The 16,755-nt window shown below is 44.7% G+C and overlaps 2 protein-coding genes across 2 annotated transcripts; one reads left to right on the top strand and one right to left on the bottom strand.

The window, feature by feature from the left end:
- Window positions 1-2,275: 2,275 nt before the first annotated feature.
- On the bottom strand, window positions 2,276-3,293 carry LOC138354410 (uncharacterized). The gene is made up of 3 exons (XM_069308600.1): window positions 2,972-3,293; window positions 2,545-2,783; window positions 2,276-2,404 (listed from the first exon to the last, which is right to left on the bottom strand). Exons 1-3 carry the CDS (start codon window positions 3,291-3,293, stop codon window positions 2,276-2,278), a joined length of 690 nt encoding a protein of 229 aa, XP_069164701.1.
- A 254-nt stretch (window positions 3,294-3,547) lies between these two features.
- Window positions 3,548-6,608, top strand: LOC138354409 (ATP synthase subunit b-like). Its single transcript, XM_069308599.1, has 2 exons — window positions 3,548-3,581; window positions 6,001-6,608. Exons 1-2 carry the CDS (start codon window positions 3,548-3,550, stop codon window positions 6,606-6,608), a joined length of 642 nt encoding a protein of 213 aa, XP_069164700.1.
- The last annotated feature ends 10,147 nt before the right edge of the window (window positions 6,609-16,755 follow it).

Raw genomic sequence — 16,755 nt, 5'->3', positions numbered from 1 at the left:
CGGCCGGAAGGGCCGACCACAAAACAACAATAATTACAAACAAAACACAACAATTAAGTTAAACACAGCGGAATACAATACAGAAATAACACACCAAAACATTTAAAATATACAGAACAAGGCTACCAACACCGCAAACACACACGGAGAGGCACCAACACAAAACGAAAATAATAATAATAATAACAAGAAAGGAATACAAATATACAACAAACAAAAAGAAAAGCACAATGGCAAAACACGACAAAAAGCATAAACACAGACCGGGTCACACCAACAGCCTGAAGGGCACTCAACACGACACAAACAAGTGCACAAACAGCATCATAAAAACATAGAACCACAAAACACAACACAAGAACATGACATCCACAACCAGACACACATGCTAACCAAACCCCGGACCGCACAGGAACCGGACACACACAAATAAACCCACAACCACAAACTGGAGCACGCAGGAACCGGGAAACAAACCTGCCCCACCCACTCACACACACCCGACCCGCACCCCACAACCATGCACACAAATGGAAACAACCCAATACACACAATACACAAAGGAATCATAAGTGAGGAATACATTACTCAGAGACAAGACCATACGTCTCCGCAGCCCAAGGATACTTTCGCTTGTAGGCCTCCCAAATCAAATATTCCCTGTCGGTAGGGGGACGATCCCCCTGCCGCCGTGGGCCCTTCATAAACTCGGGAATCTCCAGATCAGGCGGAAACGGCCACTCCTTAAGCTCACCGACGCAAGTCGCATAACGAGGCTGGGGAGCGCAAACCACGTCCTTCGAGGTAGCAGACGACACCGATGAAGCGTACGAGGGCTGCTGAGACGGCCGCGTCGCCGTACGCACAGGAGTAGGGGACAATCGGAGAGATGGTAACGCCTCCACCGAGACCGCAGGAGACACTGAAGAGTTGGCCGGAGACGGAAGAGGCGTCGAGACCGCAGCCGATGAAACGGGGAACGCGGAAGGGGCTACAGAACCCCCAGAGCGAGCAGCCTTTTTCAACACCATCACCAGGCCACCCCGCTCACCATGAACCTCAGCAGGGGAAACCACCCCCCCCACGAAGAACTGGAGCCATCCGACACAGGCGACGCACCCGAAGCAGGAACCGCAGACACCATATCTGAAGTGGAGGCCGAAACACCGGCACTGGCATCCTCAGGCAAATGCACCTCCGCCATCACCGTAGCATGCAACGCAACCGGAGCCACCCCTCCGTTGCCGGCAGATCCACAAGCGTCGAAGTCGCCAAAGTTTGCCCATGCTGAAGAAGAACGCCAGGAACGCTTAGGCTCTGGCCGCACATCATCACACCCGGAGGCTGACTCACAGACACGCGCAACACAAGCCGGGCGAACCGATGCACGTCGCAGAACGGCAGCATCCTCAACCCCATGGGGCAACAGGCCAGGCACAAGAGGAAGCACCGGATCCACCCCATCACCCAGCACAGCCGGAACAGACGGCGAGGGTGCAGGGACAGGGCCAGACGCAGCAGAGGACGAACTGGAAGATGGGGGATTCGAGCAGAAGGCAACCGGAAGAACCTCAGGGACACTAGTCGGAGCAGGACGATCACCAGGCGATGACACAACCTCCAGAGGAGAGGCGACAACAACAGGGGGCACACCAGGCGGCACAACAGGCGACACAGTTGGGACATCGACGGAGAAAATCACGATATGCCAATTCCTCCGTGAACTTCACTATCGCTCGACGTGCCGTCACCAGCTCGACTCCATAAATGTTTATCACAGGGATATGAAGCAACTCACACACCAGCGCTATCTCTGGGTACCCAGCCCGGCCGGAAAACTCGAGGCCCACAGACTGAGCCCGCAGTACAGGGGGGAGAGGGACCCCCATCATGACCTCCACGTCAACACAGGCGGGCAGAGACACACACGCCCCCAATCGGCCAAAATGGCAAACAACCACCAACTGCCGAAGAGAGCAGGGAACACGTCCACCCTCCACGACAGCTAGCAGTCCACTCCATTTGCCTTATTGAACAGTTTTGGCATTAACGGCTTCGGCGGGTAGACGGTTCCATGGGTTTATAACCCTGTGGGTGAAAAACCATCTCCTGTTCAAAATCCTATGTTATGGTTTGTTGAGCTTGAAATCGTTGTTCCTTGTTTGTGTTACATCTGACCTTTTGAAGTAATTTTCCGGATCAACATCCTCCAAACTGCTCAGTATTTTAAAAGTTTCAATGAGATCCGCCCTGTGATGCCTGGTTTGCAGTGTTTTTAGCCCTGTGGCCCTTCAACCGTTCCTGATACAAGGGTTGGTTGACTTAGCTCTGGAATGATTTTTGTTGCCTGGTGTTGCACTTTCTTCAGAGCAGCTATGTTGTTCTGAAGACGAGGTTTCCATGCCTGGATATAGTATTCCAGGTTATTTGGAACCAGAGAACCAGAGATTTATACAATTGAATCACCACCTTCCTTTCCTTAAAGTCAAAGGTACACTTGATTATTCCAAGAGTTTGGTTGACTTTTCTGATTACTGCCCTTACCTGTTGTACAACTTTCAGTGAGTGGTGGATTTTGACTCCAAGATCCTTTTCTTCATCATACTGTAATGAAATGTTATTAATTTGGTAGTTGTGGCGTGGGTTGTTATGCCTCACATCCCAGGTCTTGAATTTGTCGATATTCAAAGGCATTTGCCAGTCTTTTGACCTTTTATGGAGTTCATATGCAAGGACTCCAATGTCGTTATTATTTCCCACTCTACCATATATCTTTGTATCATCTGCAAATTTTATTATGTGGTTTGTAATATTCTCATCTATGTCATTGATGACAAAAAAGGTAGGCCCCAAAATGGACCCCTGTGGTACCTCACTTACAGACAACTCTCCATTCAGATTCGTTCCCATTTAGCACGACTCTTTTGTTTTCTTTGTTTTAATCATTGTTGTATCCATTCTAGCATTCTACCATATATTCCATGGACCTGTAATTTCTTTCCCTGTCTTTCATGTGGTACCTTATCAAAGGCTTTAGCAAAATTCATGTATGCCACATCCACCGGAAGTCCTTTCTCTGAGTAGGTGGTTACCATTTCCAAAAATGTGAGCAGGTTTGTAAGGCAGGATCTATTTTTAACAAACCCATGTTGCGTTGATTTTACTCGATTGTTCATTGAAAGATGTTGAATTATTCCCTCCCTGAGGAGTCTCTTCATGAGCTTGCAGATGTGTGATGTCAAGCTGGTTGGACGGTAGTTCTCCGCTGAGCTCTTTCTGCCTTTTTTAAACATAGGGGTGACATGTGAATATTACCAATCTAGGGGGACTATCCTTGGTCCATAGATTTTGTAAAAAGTAGGTTCAGCGGTAGGCATAGTTCTTCTGCCAGTTCCTCTAATATTTAATAATTAATTAAAGTATAACATTAAACTGAGGAATTGTATGTATTTTTTCTGTTATCTTTGTAGATAAATTCCCTGTGACGTAACACGCGCTACGTGGTAGCATTGGAGTTAACACTGGATTGTTAACAGAGCATTGGAGAATGTGGAATGACCTTCCCAATCATGTCAAAGGCTGTACCTCTCTCAACCAATTTAAGAGAAAAACTAAGTACTACCCAATAAACTCCATGTGATGTACCTTACTCCCTAAATGTCAACCCATGTCTTGCTGTTTTCAAACTACACTGTTTAATGACCAATTTGTATAAATGCTGTTTTCTGCCAGTTACTTTTCTTTCCCTATGGGGAACCGACTTATGGGATTTATATTTATTTAATTTATATGAATTTATATAGTGTTTATATTTACATTAATTTATATATTTCGATAGCAATTTATATGATGTTTAGCAAACTGTATTTCTGCAATATTCTCACAAATTGACTCCTTTCACATTGGGTGGGAGGTTATATTACATTTATATATATGCAGCCAATCAAACTACAGTATTAAACTACATATATTAGTAATGAAAATTAAGAGGCCTTATCTTATTGTATGGTTGGCCTAGTCCACCAGACATAAACACGGATGATGACACCAAATAATCCTATTGGTTGAGGCTAGCAGCCACTATGTACTGGTGTACCCAGTAACTGTACTGCTTCCTCTTCTATTGTTCTAGTCAAAGAGCACTAGCTGTAAAGTTGGAATCCTATATATATTACAGCTATATCAGAGGAAACATTTGTATATTATTTATAAGATAAGGACCAAGGATTAATTACCTGGGTTGAGTCGCTGCCTCTCGTGCTAACCGGTTCGCCCTGTATCTATCTAACATTAACTGGCCAGAAATGTGGTAATAAACGGGTTTCGGTAATACACTTCCCTTGTTTGGATGTTGACTGTGTTGATGATGGAAGAAGCACTAATTTGATCTCCATAACACTTCGTCCAAGGGAGAATTATAGGAGCTGAACTCGCTCCAGAGACTCTGGTCTTAAACCATGGCTGACTCCTTCCCACTGACGCTCTGGCTCTCTTTGTCCAGATGTCAATATGTGGTAGAAGCGTCACATTTACTCTATTTTGGTACAGATAATTAAGTTAATTCAAATGAGGTGTTTTTATGGTGTTAAAAGTCCAAAGACTGCTGTATTAAGAATAATTCTCAACAGAATAGCTGGTGAATTTAATAGCGACATGGCAATGATATCCCGTTTTCTATTGACGGAAAATTCCACTACAGGCTACATTTTTTTATGGGTTAACTTGTGTATACAACCTAGCAGCAATATTATCTGCTTATTGTATTTAATATTAGGAAATGGTGTCGGGTTTTCCGACATTCCCCTAACTTTTTTCAATTCAATGTATACTTTGATCTCAATTAGTATTAAGTTCTAGTCTAAGTATTTTTCCCCACACCTTGCCTGAAACGCTGTGCGTAATAGTGGCTTTAGGTATTGTATGTACTAGATATATCTGTAAATCCAGCATTATGTTTGTTAACTTACCTTGTATGTATGTACTTGAATAAACATTTGATTTGATTTGAACAACTGAATTACTAAAATTCACTTCTCTCAATAAATAATTACTAACATGACATTAGCGCTATTTAGTAAACAAATATTAATTTGAGATAATAATTAATAAGATCTTAAAATGATGTGATCTAATATCCACTCCTCGAAATTAACACAATAACCAAGCGTCAATAAACGAGGAGGGAAGGAGGCGACAGTCATCATAACCCAGAGCGAGCAGACGGGCAAGAGTTGTCACCTCGTTACTAGTTATCTTCGTGTCTTACTGCCTAAATTGACCTCGTCAACTCTTAGGAAGTACCATTTTCCAGTTCAAATTTAGTTAATAGTGATTTCCTAATTTATTGTTATATGTACTTGAATCTATTATATGGTAGGTGATTTAACATAAAAGGTTAAGATTTCCACATAAGTTATGCAGATTACTTCATTTAAATTTGTCCCATATAATTTACGTATGAAATTACTTTGTACCTCAACAGCAGGCTTTGTGAACTGGGCAAGAAGATAGCCTAAAACGCTGTGTGTTTTAGTGGCTTTAGGCATTGTTTGTACCAGCGCTATCTAGAAATCCAACATTCTTTTTGTAAATCATCTTGTATACATGTACTTTTACCTGAATAAACATTTATTTATTATTTATTTATTTATAGGACGTGTTGATGGTGTAACGACGGAGACGCCATGTCCACAGTGTACCCAGGGACTCCTCCACAACCACAACTTTATCACCACAACAACAATAAGCTCTTCCTGTGTTCACTAACCCCGGTATAGAGCAAGATAACTAAATAAAATTTCATTAATAAATAAACATTAATAATTAAATCATATTGATTAAATAAATTACTTGCTCTAGCCTAATCTACTAACAATTTAAAGTTCCCAAGTTTGTGGAATTTGTGAGGAGATTTAGCAATATACAGTCCACTTCTTTAGCAGTTAGTTTACAGTCCACACTTAATTTAAAATTAATATTAAATTAAGTACATTCCTCCAGCAAATATTTCCTCACATAGACATTGCGCCTTCCGGGAGCAGGCTGGGAAGGCCCGGCTGGAAGGGACAGTGCAGGCTGTGAAGGCCCAGCTGGAAGGGGCAGAGCAGGCTGTGAAGGCCCGGCTGGAAGGGGCAGAGCAGGCTGTGAAGGCCCGGCTGGAAGGGACAGTGCAGGCTGTGAAGGCCCGGCTGGAAGGGGCAGAGCAGGCTGTGAAGGCCCGGCTGGAAGGGGCAGAGCAGGCTGTGAAGGCCCGGCTGGAAGGGACAGTGAAGGCCCGGCTGGAAGGGACAGTGCAGGCTGTGAAGGCCCGGCTGGAAGGGGCAGAGCAGGCTGTGAAGGCCCGGCTGGAAGGGGCAGAGCAGGCTGTGAAGGCCCGGCTGGAAGGGGCAGAGCAGGCTGTGAAGGCCCGGCTGGAAGGGGCAGAGCAGGCTGTGAAGGCCCGGCTGGAAGGGACAGTGCAGGCTGTGAAGGCCCGGCTGGAAGGGACAGTGCAGGCTGGGAAGTGCACAGTGCAGTGCAGGCAGTGCACTGTCCCTTCCAGCACCCGGCCTGAAGGAACAGTGCAGGCTGGGAAGGCCCGGCTGGAGGGCACAGTGCAGGCTGTCTGAGAGAGAAAGGATAGGGGCAGCCGAGGTACGAAAGGAGGTGTTCTTAGCAGTAAGCACCGAGAAGGACAGGAGCAAGAGCGGCAGGTCAAAACCCTTGCCGGGTAGAGGATGACTAGGCACACAGGCCGACTTTGTAGCAGGTGAAGGCGTAGTTGTTAGTGTGTGAGGCGGAGTGTGTATTAATATGTTAACATAACACGGTAAGAAAGGAAAAGCAGAAAAGTTGTTAGTGTGACATAATAGAGTACATAATACTAGTGATGTGAGGAAATGCAGAGAGAGCCGTTGAAAAGTAGAGGTGCCGCACATAGGCATAGTCAGAGAACACGTATGGACGTCATAGGTTCACCTGTGTTTCATATTATTATTATTATTTTCTCCCCAGCAAGTATATGAAATTTTGCCAGGACGTGGAGGAGGCCAGGGGCTGAAGCTGCTGCCGTAGTAGGGCTGAAGGTGCTGTAGTAGGGCCGGCCCCCACATGGACCCGCCTGAGGGCATTAGGGTGGAGGCTCAGTGACAGGAAGTTGGCATGAAGCTGGCGCCTCTGGTGGTCGCATGGTGGGTAGATGCTAGCCTAACCTATCCTAAGCTAGCCTATCCTTCTCAGATAGAACTGTAGGAAGTAACTGAGTTATTGTAACCTATCCACCGCTGCCCACTAGATGGGGGGCGGTTACCTTGAGGTGCTTCCCCGCGGCCCGGTCGTCGACCAGGCCTCCTGGTTGCTGGACTGATCAACCAGGCTGTTGGACGCGGCTGCTCGCAGCCTGACGTATGAGTCACAGCCTGGTTGATCAGGTATCATTTGGAGGTGCTTATCCAGTTCTCTCTTGAACACTGTGAGGGGTCGGCCAGTTATGCCCCTTATGTGTAGTGGAAGCGTGTTGAACAGTCTCGGGCCTCTGATGTTGATAGAGTTCTCTCTCAGAGTACCTGTTGCACCTCTGCTTTTCGACGGGGGTATTCTGCACATCCTGCCATGTCTTCTGGTCTCATGTGATGTTATTTCTGTGTGCAGGTTTGGGACCAGCCCCTCAATTATTTTCTACGTGTAAATTATTATGTATTTCTCCCTCCTGCTCTCAAGGGAGTACAGATTTAGGCTCTTTAGTCGGTCCCAGGAATTTAGATGTTTTACTGATCGGATTCTAGCAGTAAAGGATCTCTGCACGCTCTTCAGGTCAGCAATTTCTCCAGCTTTGAAAGGGGGCTGTCATTGTACAGCAGTACTCCACTCTAGAGAGCACAAGTGTTTTGAAAAGTATCATCATCGGTATAGCATCTCTAGTGTGAAAAGTTCTTGTTATCCAACCTGTCATTTTTCTTACAGTTGTGACGGCTACTTTATTGTGTTCTTTAAAGGTAAGGTCTTCCGACATGAGTATACCCAGATCCTTTACATTGTCTTTTCGTTCTATGTTATGATTTGCCTGAGTTTTGTACGTGGTTTTCGTTTTTATATTTTCATTTTTTCCATAGTGCATGAGCTGGAACTTATCTTCGTTAAACACCATATTATTTTCTGTAGCCCATAGAAAGACCTGATCTACATCTGATTGGAGGTTTGCCGTGTCCTCTATGTTGCCTACTCTCATGAAAATCCTAGTGTCATCTGCAAAGGTTGATACAGTGTTATAGGTTGTGTTCTTGTCTATGTCCGAAATGAGGATGAGAAAAAGTACTGGAGCAAGCACAGTACCCTGGGGGACTGAGCTCTTCACGGTTGATGGGCTGGATTTTATTTTGCTGACTATTACACATTGGGTTCTGTTGGTCAGGAAATTGTAGATCCATCTGCCTATTTTTTCCGGTAATTCCTTTTTGAGCGCATTTTATGTGCAATAACACCATGGTCACATTTATCAAAAGCTTTTGCGAAATCTGTGTAAATTCCATCAGCGTTTTGTTTGTCTTCCATAACATCTAATGCCATATCATAGTGGTCCAGCAACTGCGACAGGCAAGAGCGCCCTGTTCTGAAATCATGTTGTCCGGAGTTATGGAGATGCTGTGATTCCATGTATTTTGTGTTCTTACTTCTTAGCACTCTCTCAAAAAATTTTATGATGTGCGATGATAGTGCTATCGGTCTGTAATTTTTTGCCTCTGCCTTATTTCCTCCTTTATGGAGTGGTGATATCTCTGTTGTTTTTAGTATGTCAGGGATACGCCAGTATCTAGGCTTCGTCTCCACAGAATGTGAAGGGCCTGCGATAGTGATTTTTTACAGTTCTTGATGAATATGGATTTACAAAAATCCGGGCCTGGTGCAGAGTGCATAGTGTCACGGAGGGTGGGCTGGGGCTCTGCTAGCAATCGGCTGCTAGGGGCTCAGAGGACAGAATACTCAGCCCCTTCAACTCCCGGGATTCACCGGAGTCTCCTTGGTCCCACAGGAGAGGACCAGCAATGCCCACCACCGCAGGCCTTTGCTTCCACCACTGAAGGGGGTGCCACTGATTCACCCTGGCTGCCCTTCAGTCAACCATGGGGAAACTGCTGTTAACAGTTCCGGCCTAGACCCGTGGAGAAGTGAAGAAGACTCAGGCTTACCTTATAGCAATAAATTCCCCTGAGTCTTGCCTGCCAGACTAAAAGGTTGCAGGAATTCCTTTCCCGCCTGCCTTCCCTATCTTCTTCTTAACAAGGTCGCCAGCTGGGTTAGTATATCTGCACCCCAGCGATGCAGTTCAGTGGGTGTATTCTATACTATTTGTTGCCAGAGTGTTGCTACTCCTGTAGATCTACCACTGGACTGTCAGTCCAAGGTACTCTCCCATAAAAGTCTGTGTGGCTTTACCTCTCTCCAGCCACTACGTTGCTTATTACCACAATGTTGCCACCATTCCGGCTCTGATACTGGGCGGATGGCCTAGGGTACACTTTTATATAAGTCTGTGCTGTTTTACCACTCTCCAGGCGATAAGAACTTCTATAGAGAACGTGATGATCCCCAGGTGGTACTATGATAACCTTCGTGTATGCTCATAGAGAATATTATAATGGAGGCACACTTAAACACGATGATAAAATGTGTGAATTTACTGACACAAATTACATGATCACACATACAATCACAGTCAATACAGAAAATGAAAATAATGAGAATAATAAATCTGGAGATCGACAGCAACTCTTCTTTCACGACCTCCAACCACTCCTTCAACTGGGCACATTAGACAGGAGTCCCACACTCTCACAGAAGGGCCTCTTCACCACGTCGGCACCTCTTCTTCAACTGTCCTGCCGTCCACACACACTGTCCTCTCCAACAGTCCTGGACACAAGCTGCCCTGCAGCCTATCCTACTACTAAAGTATTAATGTCATACTGCTCCTGACTCACGACGCCTGTCCCTCGATGGTGTGAGGTTCCCACGCTTCGTGAGTCGGTCCTTGACGATCCAGGAACGTTCCACAGGTCCTCAGGTGTCGTGAAGCCTTCGCGTCGTCGCCAAACCACTCCCAGAGATTCAGGTATCCCAATCCTGGTTCACCAGTGGGCACTGAGCTAATCCCTATATGCACACACTCGTCCCTTCCACAAGGCGTTGCTCCTTGCCCTAGGAACGGTGTCGTCCCTCCAAAACCCTCAGTGAACGCGACCCGGTCACAGCTAAGCCTGTCCGCCACACCTTCCAGACCCTTAGCATCAAACGGCGCCGCCTAGCGTCGTCGCCGACTAATTTTCCAAGTTTGGCACTCCTCTGTTCAATGAACTTGGCTTCTTCTTGCTTCCCAGAAGCACAGGGTCTCCAATAACGATGGTGGGCTGCGATGGCTAGCTCTAATCCACTGAGTACGGCTTGTAGAGCCTCAAATCCTTGAGAGCTGACCGAGAAACGTCCTCTCCCCTTCTTAGACCAACTCTGACATTGGCGCCGCGCGGGGCACTCGGTGACGACACGGCGGGCTCTGGTCGCCCGCGACCTAAGTCAGCCAATCCGCAATCGGCTAGCGTCCTTTACAAAACGGCATATCTGCAGGTAGGGGATACTCTTTCATTTATATCAGGGCGCCACTTTTCCCTTACCTACAACTTATAATGTAAATTTCTCCCTTATCTGGCGGTTGATCTGGTCGCCACATATACCAACAGACTCCCTGTATCTCAGAGAATTAGTAGAGAAAGCTGATATGACTCTTAAAGCAGGCAAACGGAAGAAATATGAGAGGGCAACGTAACAATAGGCATACTGTTTATGGCTTCTTCAAAATCCAGTGGGGATAGGGTGACGTCTGATATATGATTTGATGTTGGTATCATATCCATGAAAAATTAATTTGGGTTATCAATCTTTAGTGCATTTAGTGGCTCGCTGAAAACAGAGTCGTACTGCTTCCTCAGTAACTCGCTCATTTCTTTGTTGTCATCGGTGAAAGTTCCTTCTCCCTTTCGCAGGGGCCCGATACTAGATGTGGTTTTTGATCTTGATTTTGCATAGGAGAAAAAATATTTCGGATTTCTCTCTATTTCACTGATGGCCTTTTGTTCTCTTTGCCTCTCCTGGGTTTTGTATGATTCTTGTAGCTTGAGTTTCTATTTGTTTCTATTTCTCTACCTAACCTTCTTCGCCGTTCTTGAGATAGGGTGCGACTCTCAAGTTGTTCTGCGATTCGTTTTCTTTGCCTATATAGGGAACGACGTTCCCGTTCCAATCTGCATCTTTTTCTCTTTTTTCTTAGGGGTATGCGGTTTGAACATATTTCTAGTGCTACTGAGCTTATTTTTTCCAGGCACTGGTTCAGGTTTGCATTTTCTAGCTGTTCTTCCCTGTTTATTTCTGTGAAGTCCTGGTTTATTTGCTCCCAGTTTATCTGTTTATTATTGAAATTGAATTTGCTGAAATCTCCTCCACCGAGAATCTGGACTGGTTTTGAAGGTCTATTCCCCATGGTTGTCAGAACTTCAATTAAGTTGTGATCTGAGTAACAGGTATTTGTAATCATTATGTTCCCGATCAATTCATCATTATTAGTGAAAATGAGGTTCAGCGTGTTCTCCTTCCTAGTTGGTTCTACTATTTGCTGGTTTAAGGCAAACCGGTCGCACATCCGTAGCAGGTCATTTGCATGTGCCTGTTCATTTAGGCTGCTTCCTGGTATTCTTTCTGATATTACTGTATTAGCCAGGTGCTTCCATTTCAGGTGCCGTAGGTTGAAGTCCCCAAGCAGGATGATGTTCGGAGCTGGATTTGTGAGGTTTTCCAAGCAGTGTTCTATTTTCATTAGTTGGTCTTTAAACTGCTGAGGGTTTGCCTCCGGTGACTTATATTCAAGGACAACAACTACCTTTAGGATCTCTATTTAGACTATCAGCACTTCCACCATATCATTTGAGGTGTTTAGCAGCTCAGTACAGATGAGTGTGTCTTTGATGTAAAGGCTGACCCCACCCTGAAGCCGGTGTTTCTTATCACATCTGAAGAGATTGTATTCTGAGATCCATATTTCACCATCAAGGTAGTCCTTTGTGTGAGTTTCCGTTAGGGCTGCAAACACTGCATTTGCCTCATGAAGGAGACCATCTATAAAGTGAACTTTGTTGGATTTGCGTGTTTTTATACCCTGGATGTTGGCAAATATAAATGATGTTATCGTGTTAGTGGAAGTGCTGGATGCTTTACTTGGTGTTAATATCTGAGGCTCTGGTAAGGAGGCCACTGTGTTTGCGTCCTCTTTAGCATTTGACCGAGTTGGTGGTAGAGTCTGGTCATTTTTAGCCATTCTTCTCCTCCTCCTCTTGCTAAAAAATTATCCCGGTCGATGGAGTAGTGGCTGTTTTCATAGTGGTAGTCTGTCGGTTTTGTTCGCCTGGTACCTCTTACATGAAAAGCTGGACATTCAGCATTGAAGCACTCTTTCCTGTCTAAAGAGTTCATGCAAATTTCTGGGTGAAATAATTCACAGCTTTTGGTACATTTACCTGTATTGAGTATCCTGCGGTGTGCAGGATAAACATATCAATTGTGACACTAGCTCTCCACATATGTCAGTTGCTTAATTTAGAAACTGTACTTGTGGTCGGTCTCCCATTGATGATGATGACGATGTGCATTGAATTTTGTAACTAGCTCATCAAGATTGTAACTTGCTTAGCTAAAGGAATTGTGGGGTTCAGTCCGTGAGCCCATTATGTGCCTCTGTAACCCTTTCCACTACCGCCCACAAGATGGGTATGGGGTGCATAATAAATGAACTAAACTTAAAAACTCCTTTTAAGATGTATTTTATGGTCTCAGTAAACGTACTTTAACTTGACCCGGCGGCCGAGGCAGTATGCGACGGGCGGAGCTCAGCTGGACGAGGTCAAAACATAGGTAGGTCAAAAGCTTCCGTAAACACGGGAGGAGCAAGACTGCCCAGAAGAGGGAGGGGGAAATGTTGAGCTAGACAGGCAGGAGCCAGCGCGGCGAGGGGGGGAAGGGGTCGAGACTTGCCATGCAGTCCTGCTCCAGAGAAAACGGGTCCGAAGGAGGGCACGACGAGAGACTAATATAGGACCGTATCCCGTAAGGGCTGCCCGTCGTGACTTGAAAGTCGTGGAGGCCAGTTGCCAGATTTCCGAAGCAGTTACGCAAGTACTTACGAACGTGTACATCTTTCCTCAAACTTTGACGGCTTTGGTTACATTTATTAAACAGTTTACAAGCATGAAAACTTCCCATTCAACTGTTGTTATTGTTATAAACAGCCTCCTGGTGCTTCGGAGCTCATTAACTGTTTAATAATTGTAAACAAAGCCGCCAATGATTGAGAAAAGATGTACAGGTTCGTAAGTGCTTGCGTAACTGCTTCGTGAATCTGGCCCCAGAGCAGGACTACAGAGGGCGAGCACAGGCAGACAAACGGGCAGAGGGAAAAGTAGGCAGGGTCCTCGACTGTGCACTAGGCATACCTGTGGAAGAAAAGGAGGAGAGGTGTGGGAGACAATGATGAATGGACCCAGTCGGCCGAGACTGGAGGGCAACAAGCAGGAGTTGGGTGGGCATGAATGAGGCCAGAAACTGACAACTGGAACGAGGGATTCTGTGCCGAAGGCCCAAAACGTCGGGAGTGCCCTAGAGGGTCCATTGTCCGGGAGAATGCCAAACAACCAAACTTGTGAGCGCCAACGGGGTCAGCTTGAAGTAAAGGCCGAGTTGTGGAGGCGAGAAGCCGGGCCCGACTCCTGGAGTGTGAACTCGCAGCTACTGTCAAACAGTTCATAAAATCACTGATCCATCGTCCAGGAAACGTAACCCAAATTACATTGGTCATAGCAAATTATGCCTATTACAATGATTCCAAATTACATGCATAAATACACACTGCCAGAAGAATTGAACTAGCTTATACTACTGAAATGCTTAGGCTCTTTCAAACTGCCCTGGCTGCGGCCAGGGAACGTATGATAGAGCTGAGGCAGACGTAATGGGAAACTTGTGTTAGTGGTCTCAATTCTCTCACGTCATTAAGCCGGGCATGGAAGGATATCAACAAGATCAAAGGCGAAAATGCTGCACAGATCTCCCACCATAATCCTCTGCTCAGAGCAAATGAGCTTGTTGATGCTTGGGGTCACAACTTCCAGCTTTGACAGTCTTCCAAAACTCACACACAATTAATTAAACAGTAGATATGATGATAAAGCAAGGCTCATTGACTTCATGCTTCATCAATAAGATGACTATAACATGTTTTTCGTTGAATACGAACTAGGCTCTGGTCTACATATAGGCAGAGCTACATCACCCGGGGAGGATGGAGTTACTTAGAATTGTATAATATGAGCTATGTACCTGGGGAGCTTCCACAGTCATGGACCATCAGCCTTATTATTCCCATTCCTAAACCTAGCCAGCAGATTGCTTTTCGCCTAATCTCCCTCACTTCTTGTCTCTGTAAGTGTCTTAAGAGGATGGTTCTAAACCGTTTCCCTACAGTCGTGTGCAGCCTGCACATGACTGTAGGTGCAGCCTGCACATGACTGAAGGTGCAGCCTGCACACGACTGTAGGTGCAGCCTGCACATGACTGTGAAGCTGCCGCCCAGTTGGGTGGGTGTGGAGCAAGACTAGTAACTGTGTGACTCACCATAGATGTAAAGTGCTTTGTATAGTGACTGTTGTGAGCCTCTTGCTGAATCACTTGTGATATAAAAAGATTATTGATGTGTGTATGTATTTGTAAAAAGATTGTATAAATATGAACATGTAAATAACATTAACAATTGTGTAAGTAGCTTCACAAGATTGTCACTTGCTCAGCTAAATGAACTCTGGAGTTCAGTTCCTAAACCCATTATGTATCTCTGTAACCCTTTCCAGCAATATCCAAGTTAGCAACAAAGCAGATGGAAAATTCCTTGGTGTTCTCATCGACAACAAGCTGAATTTTCAGGGACACATTCTAAATATATCAAAAAAAGTTTCTAAAATTGTTGGCATTCTTTCTAAGATCAGATATCATGTACCTCACCCTGCCCTGGTGATGCTCTATTACTCTCTCATCTATCTCAATTATGGTATTTGTGCTTAGGGTTCTACTACACAAAATCATTTACGTCCTCTAGTTATTCAACACAAAGCTGCTATTAGAACAATATCTAACTCTGGCCCCAGACATCACCTAGTACCCTTACTGAAATCTTTAAATATGTTAGATATTAAGTCACTGCACATCCTCTCATGTGTACTCTATATATTTAAAACTCTGAACTACAATGTCAATCCTTACCTCAGAAGCTTCCTAATAAGTTGTAACAGAACTCATGGGCATCACACCAGAAACAAATACCTATTTGATATTCCTAGAGTACGACTTAACCAAACTAGAAATGCTCTACAAATCAAGGGACCAGAATATGGAATGGTCTCCCCAATCATGTCAAAGGCTGTACTTCTCTCAACCAGTTTAAGAGTAAAGCCAAGTGCTACTTAATTAACTCCATGTAACCTACTTTACCCCATTAATGTCAACCCATGTCTTGCTTTTGTTAAACAATGCTGTTTGTTCTTCAGCTTGTACAATTGCTGATTTCTGCCATGTTCCCCCTTTTTTTTATTACTTTTTTCAACACAATTTATACCTAATCCCAATTACTATTAAATTTTAGCCTAAGTGTTCCCCCCCCCCCCCCCACACACACCTTGCCCGAAACGCTGTGCATATTAGTGGCTTTAAGTATTGTATGTACTAGCTCTATATATAAATCCAACATTATGTTTGTAAATCAACTATGTATGTACTTTTCCTGAATAAAAGTTTATTTATTATTATTATTATTATTATTATTTATTTGTATATATCTCAAAAAAAATGCCAGGCCGACTGTTGAGGGCCCCCCCCTCCCTCCACCAACCCACACAACCTGGAAGGGTAATCAGCATTACGGCAAAAAATCGCCGAATTGGAATAAACAAATATTTAATTTAACTTTTCAAGTGAAATGGACCCAAGGCAGCAAATTTTGGGTCCTCTGGTAGGTTAGGTGAGCAGGAAAGTCTCCTAAGGTTTCAAAACGTCTTGAAAACCGTTAATTGAAAGTGTCCTCTCATAACCTAATAGACTAAGCCAGTACGTCACTTTCACGAGCCACTTTTAAAACGGGACAGTTCGATACTTTCATTTTCTAGTACGACCATTTTTGGCCTTAGTGCGCATACGAGCGAAAAGCGACATAATTAGTAAGAGGACGAGTTGCGGCCCTGGCGGGACACACCAACCTCAGATCGGGAGCATGAGAGCACACTGCCTGAAGTGTGAATTAACGGCGTCACTTCTCGATCTTCCAACCCAGTTAATGACGTCAGTGTGGCAGATCATACACCACACTGCATCTTCCACAGGATCTACCAAATGCATACATTGTAAACTTGTACACCACGGGGAATAAAATCTTGAAGAATCAATGCACACCCAAGATATCTCTCGCACTTGCAATTCCATCGTTGAGAAATTATTTTTGTATTACTGTATTATTATTTTATATATATACAAGAGTTGTTACATTCTTGTAAAGCCACTAGCATGCATAGCATTTCGAGCAGGTCCTTAATCCTAATTTCCCCCGGAATACAACTCGCCAAATCGTTTAACAACCAGGTACTCATTCACTTCTGGGTATACAGAGGCTTCAGTTAAGGAGTGGTGCCTGGTCAATCC

The sequence above is a fragment of the Procambarus clarkii genome, chromosome 62 (assembly GCF_040958095.1).
Source record: "Procambarus clarkii isolate CNS0578487 chromosome 62, FALCON_Pclarkii_2.0, whole genome shotgun sequence".
In the NCBI taxonomy this organism is placed as follows: domain Eukaryota; kingdom Metazoa; phylum Arthropoda; class Malacostraca; order Decapoda; family Cambaridae; genus Procambarus; species Procambarus clarkii.
This window is presented reverse-complemented; position numbering and strand designations above follow the sequence as displayed.

What these genes read in the sequence shown, in the direction of transcription:
- LOC138354409 (XM_069308599.1), top strand. Translation starts at nt 3,548, where the DNA reads ATGTGGAATGACCTTCCCAATCATGTCAAAGGCT. An exon ending in TCCCAATCATGTCAAAGGCT is followed by an intron (nt 3,582 to 6,000) that starts GTACCTCTCTCA and finishes ACATTCCTCCAG; the next exon opens with CAAATATTTCCTCACATAGA.
- LOC138354410 (XM_069308600.1), bottom strand. Translation starts at nt 3,293, where the DNA reads ATGTTTAAAAAAGGCAGAAAGAGCTCAGCGGAGAACTACCGTCCAACC. An exon ending in ACAGGTCCATGGAATATATG is followed by an intron (nt 2,784 to 2,971) that starts GTAGAATGCTAG and finishes TAAAATTTGCAG; the next exon opens with ATGATACAAAGATATATGGT. An exon ending in CACTGAAAGTTGTACAACAG is followed by an intron (nt 2,405 to 2,544) that starts GTAAGGGCAGTA and finishes TACTATATCCAG; the next exon opens with GCATGGAAACCTCGTCTTCA.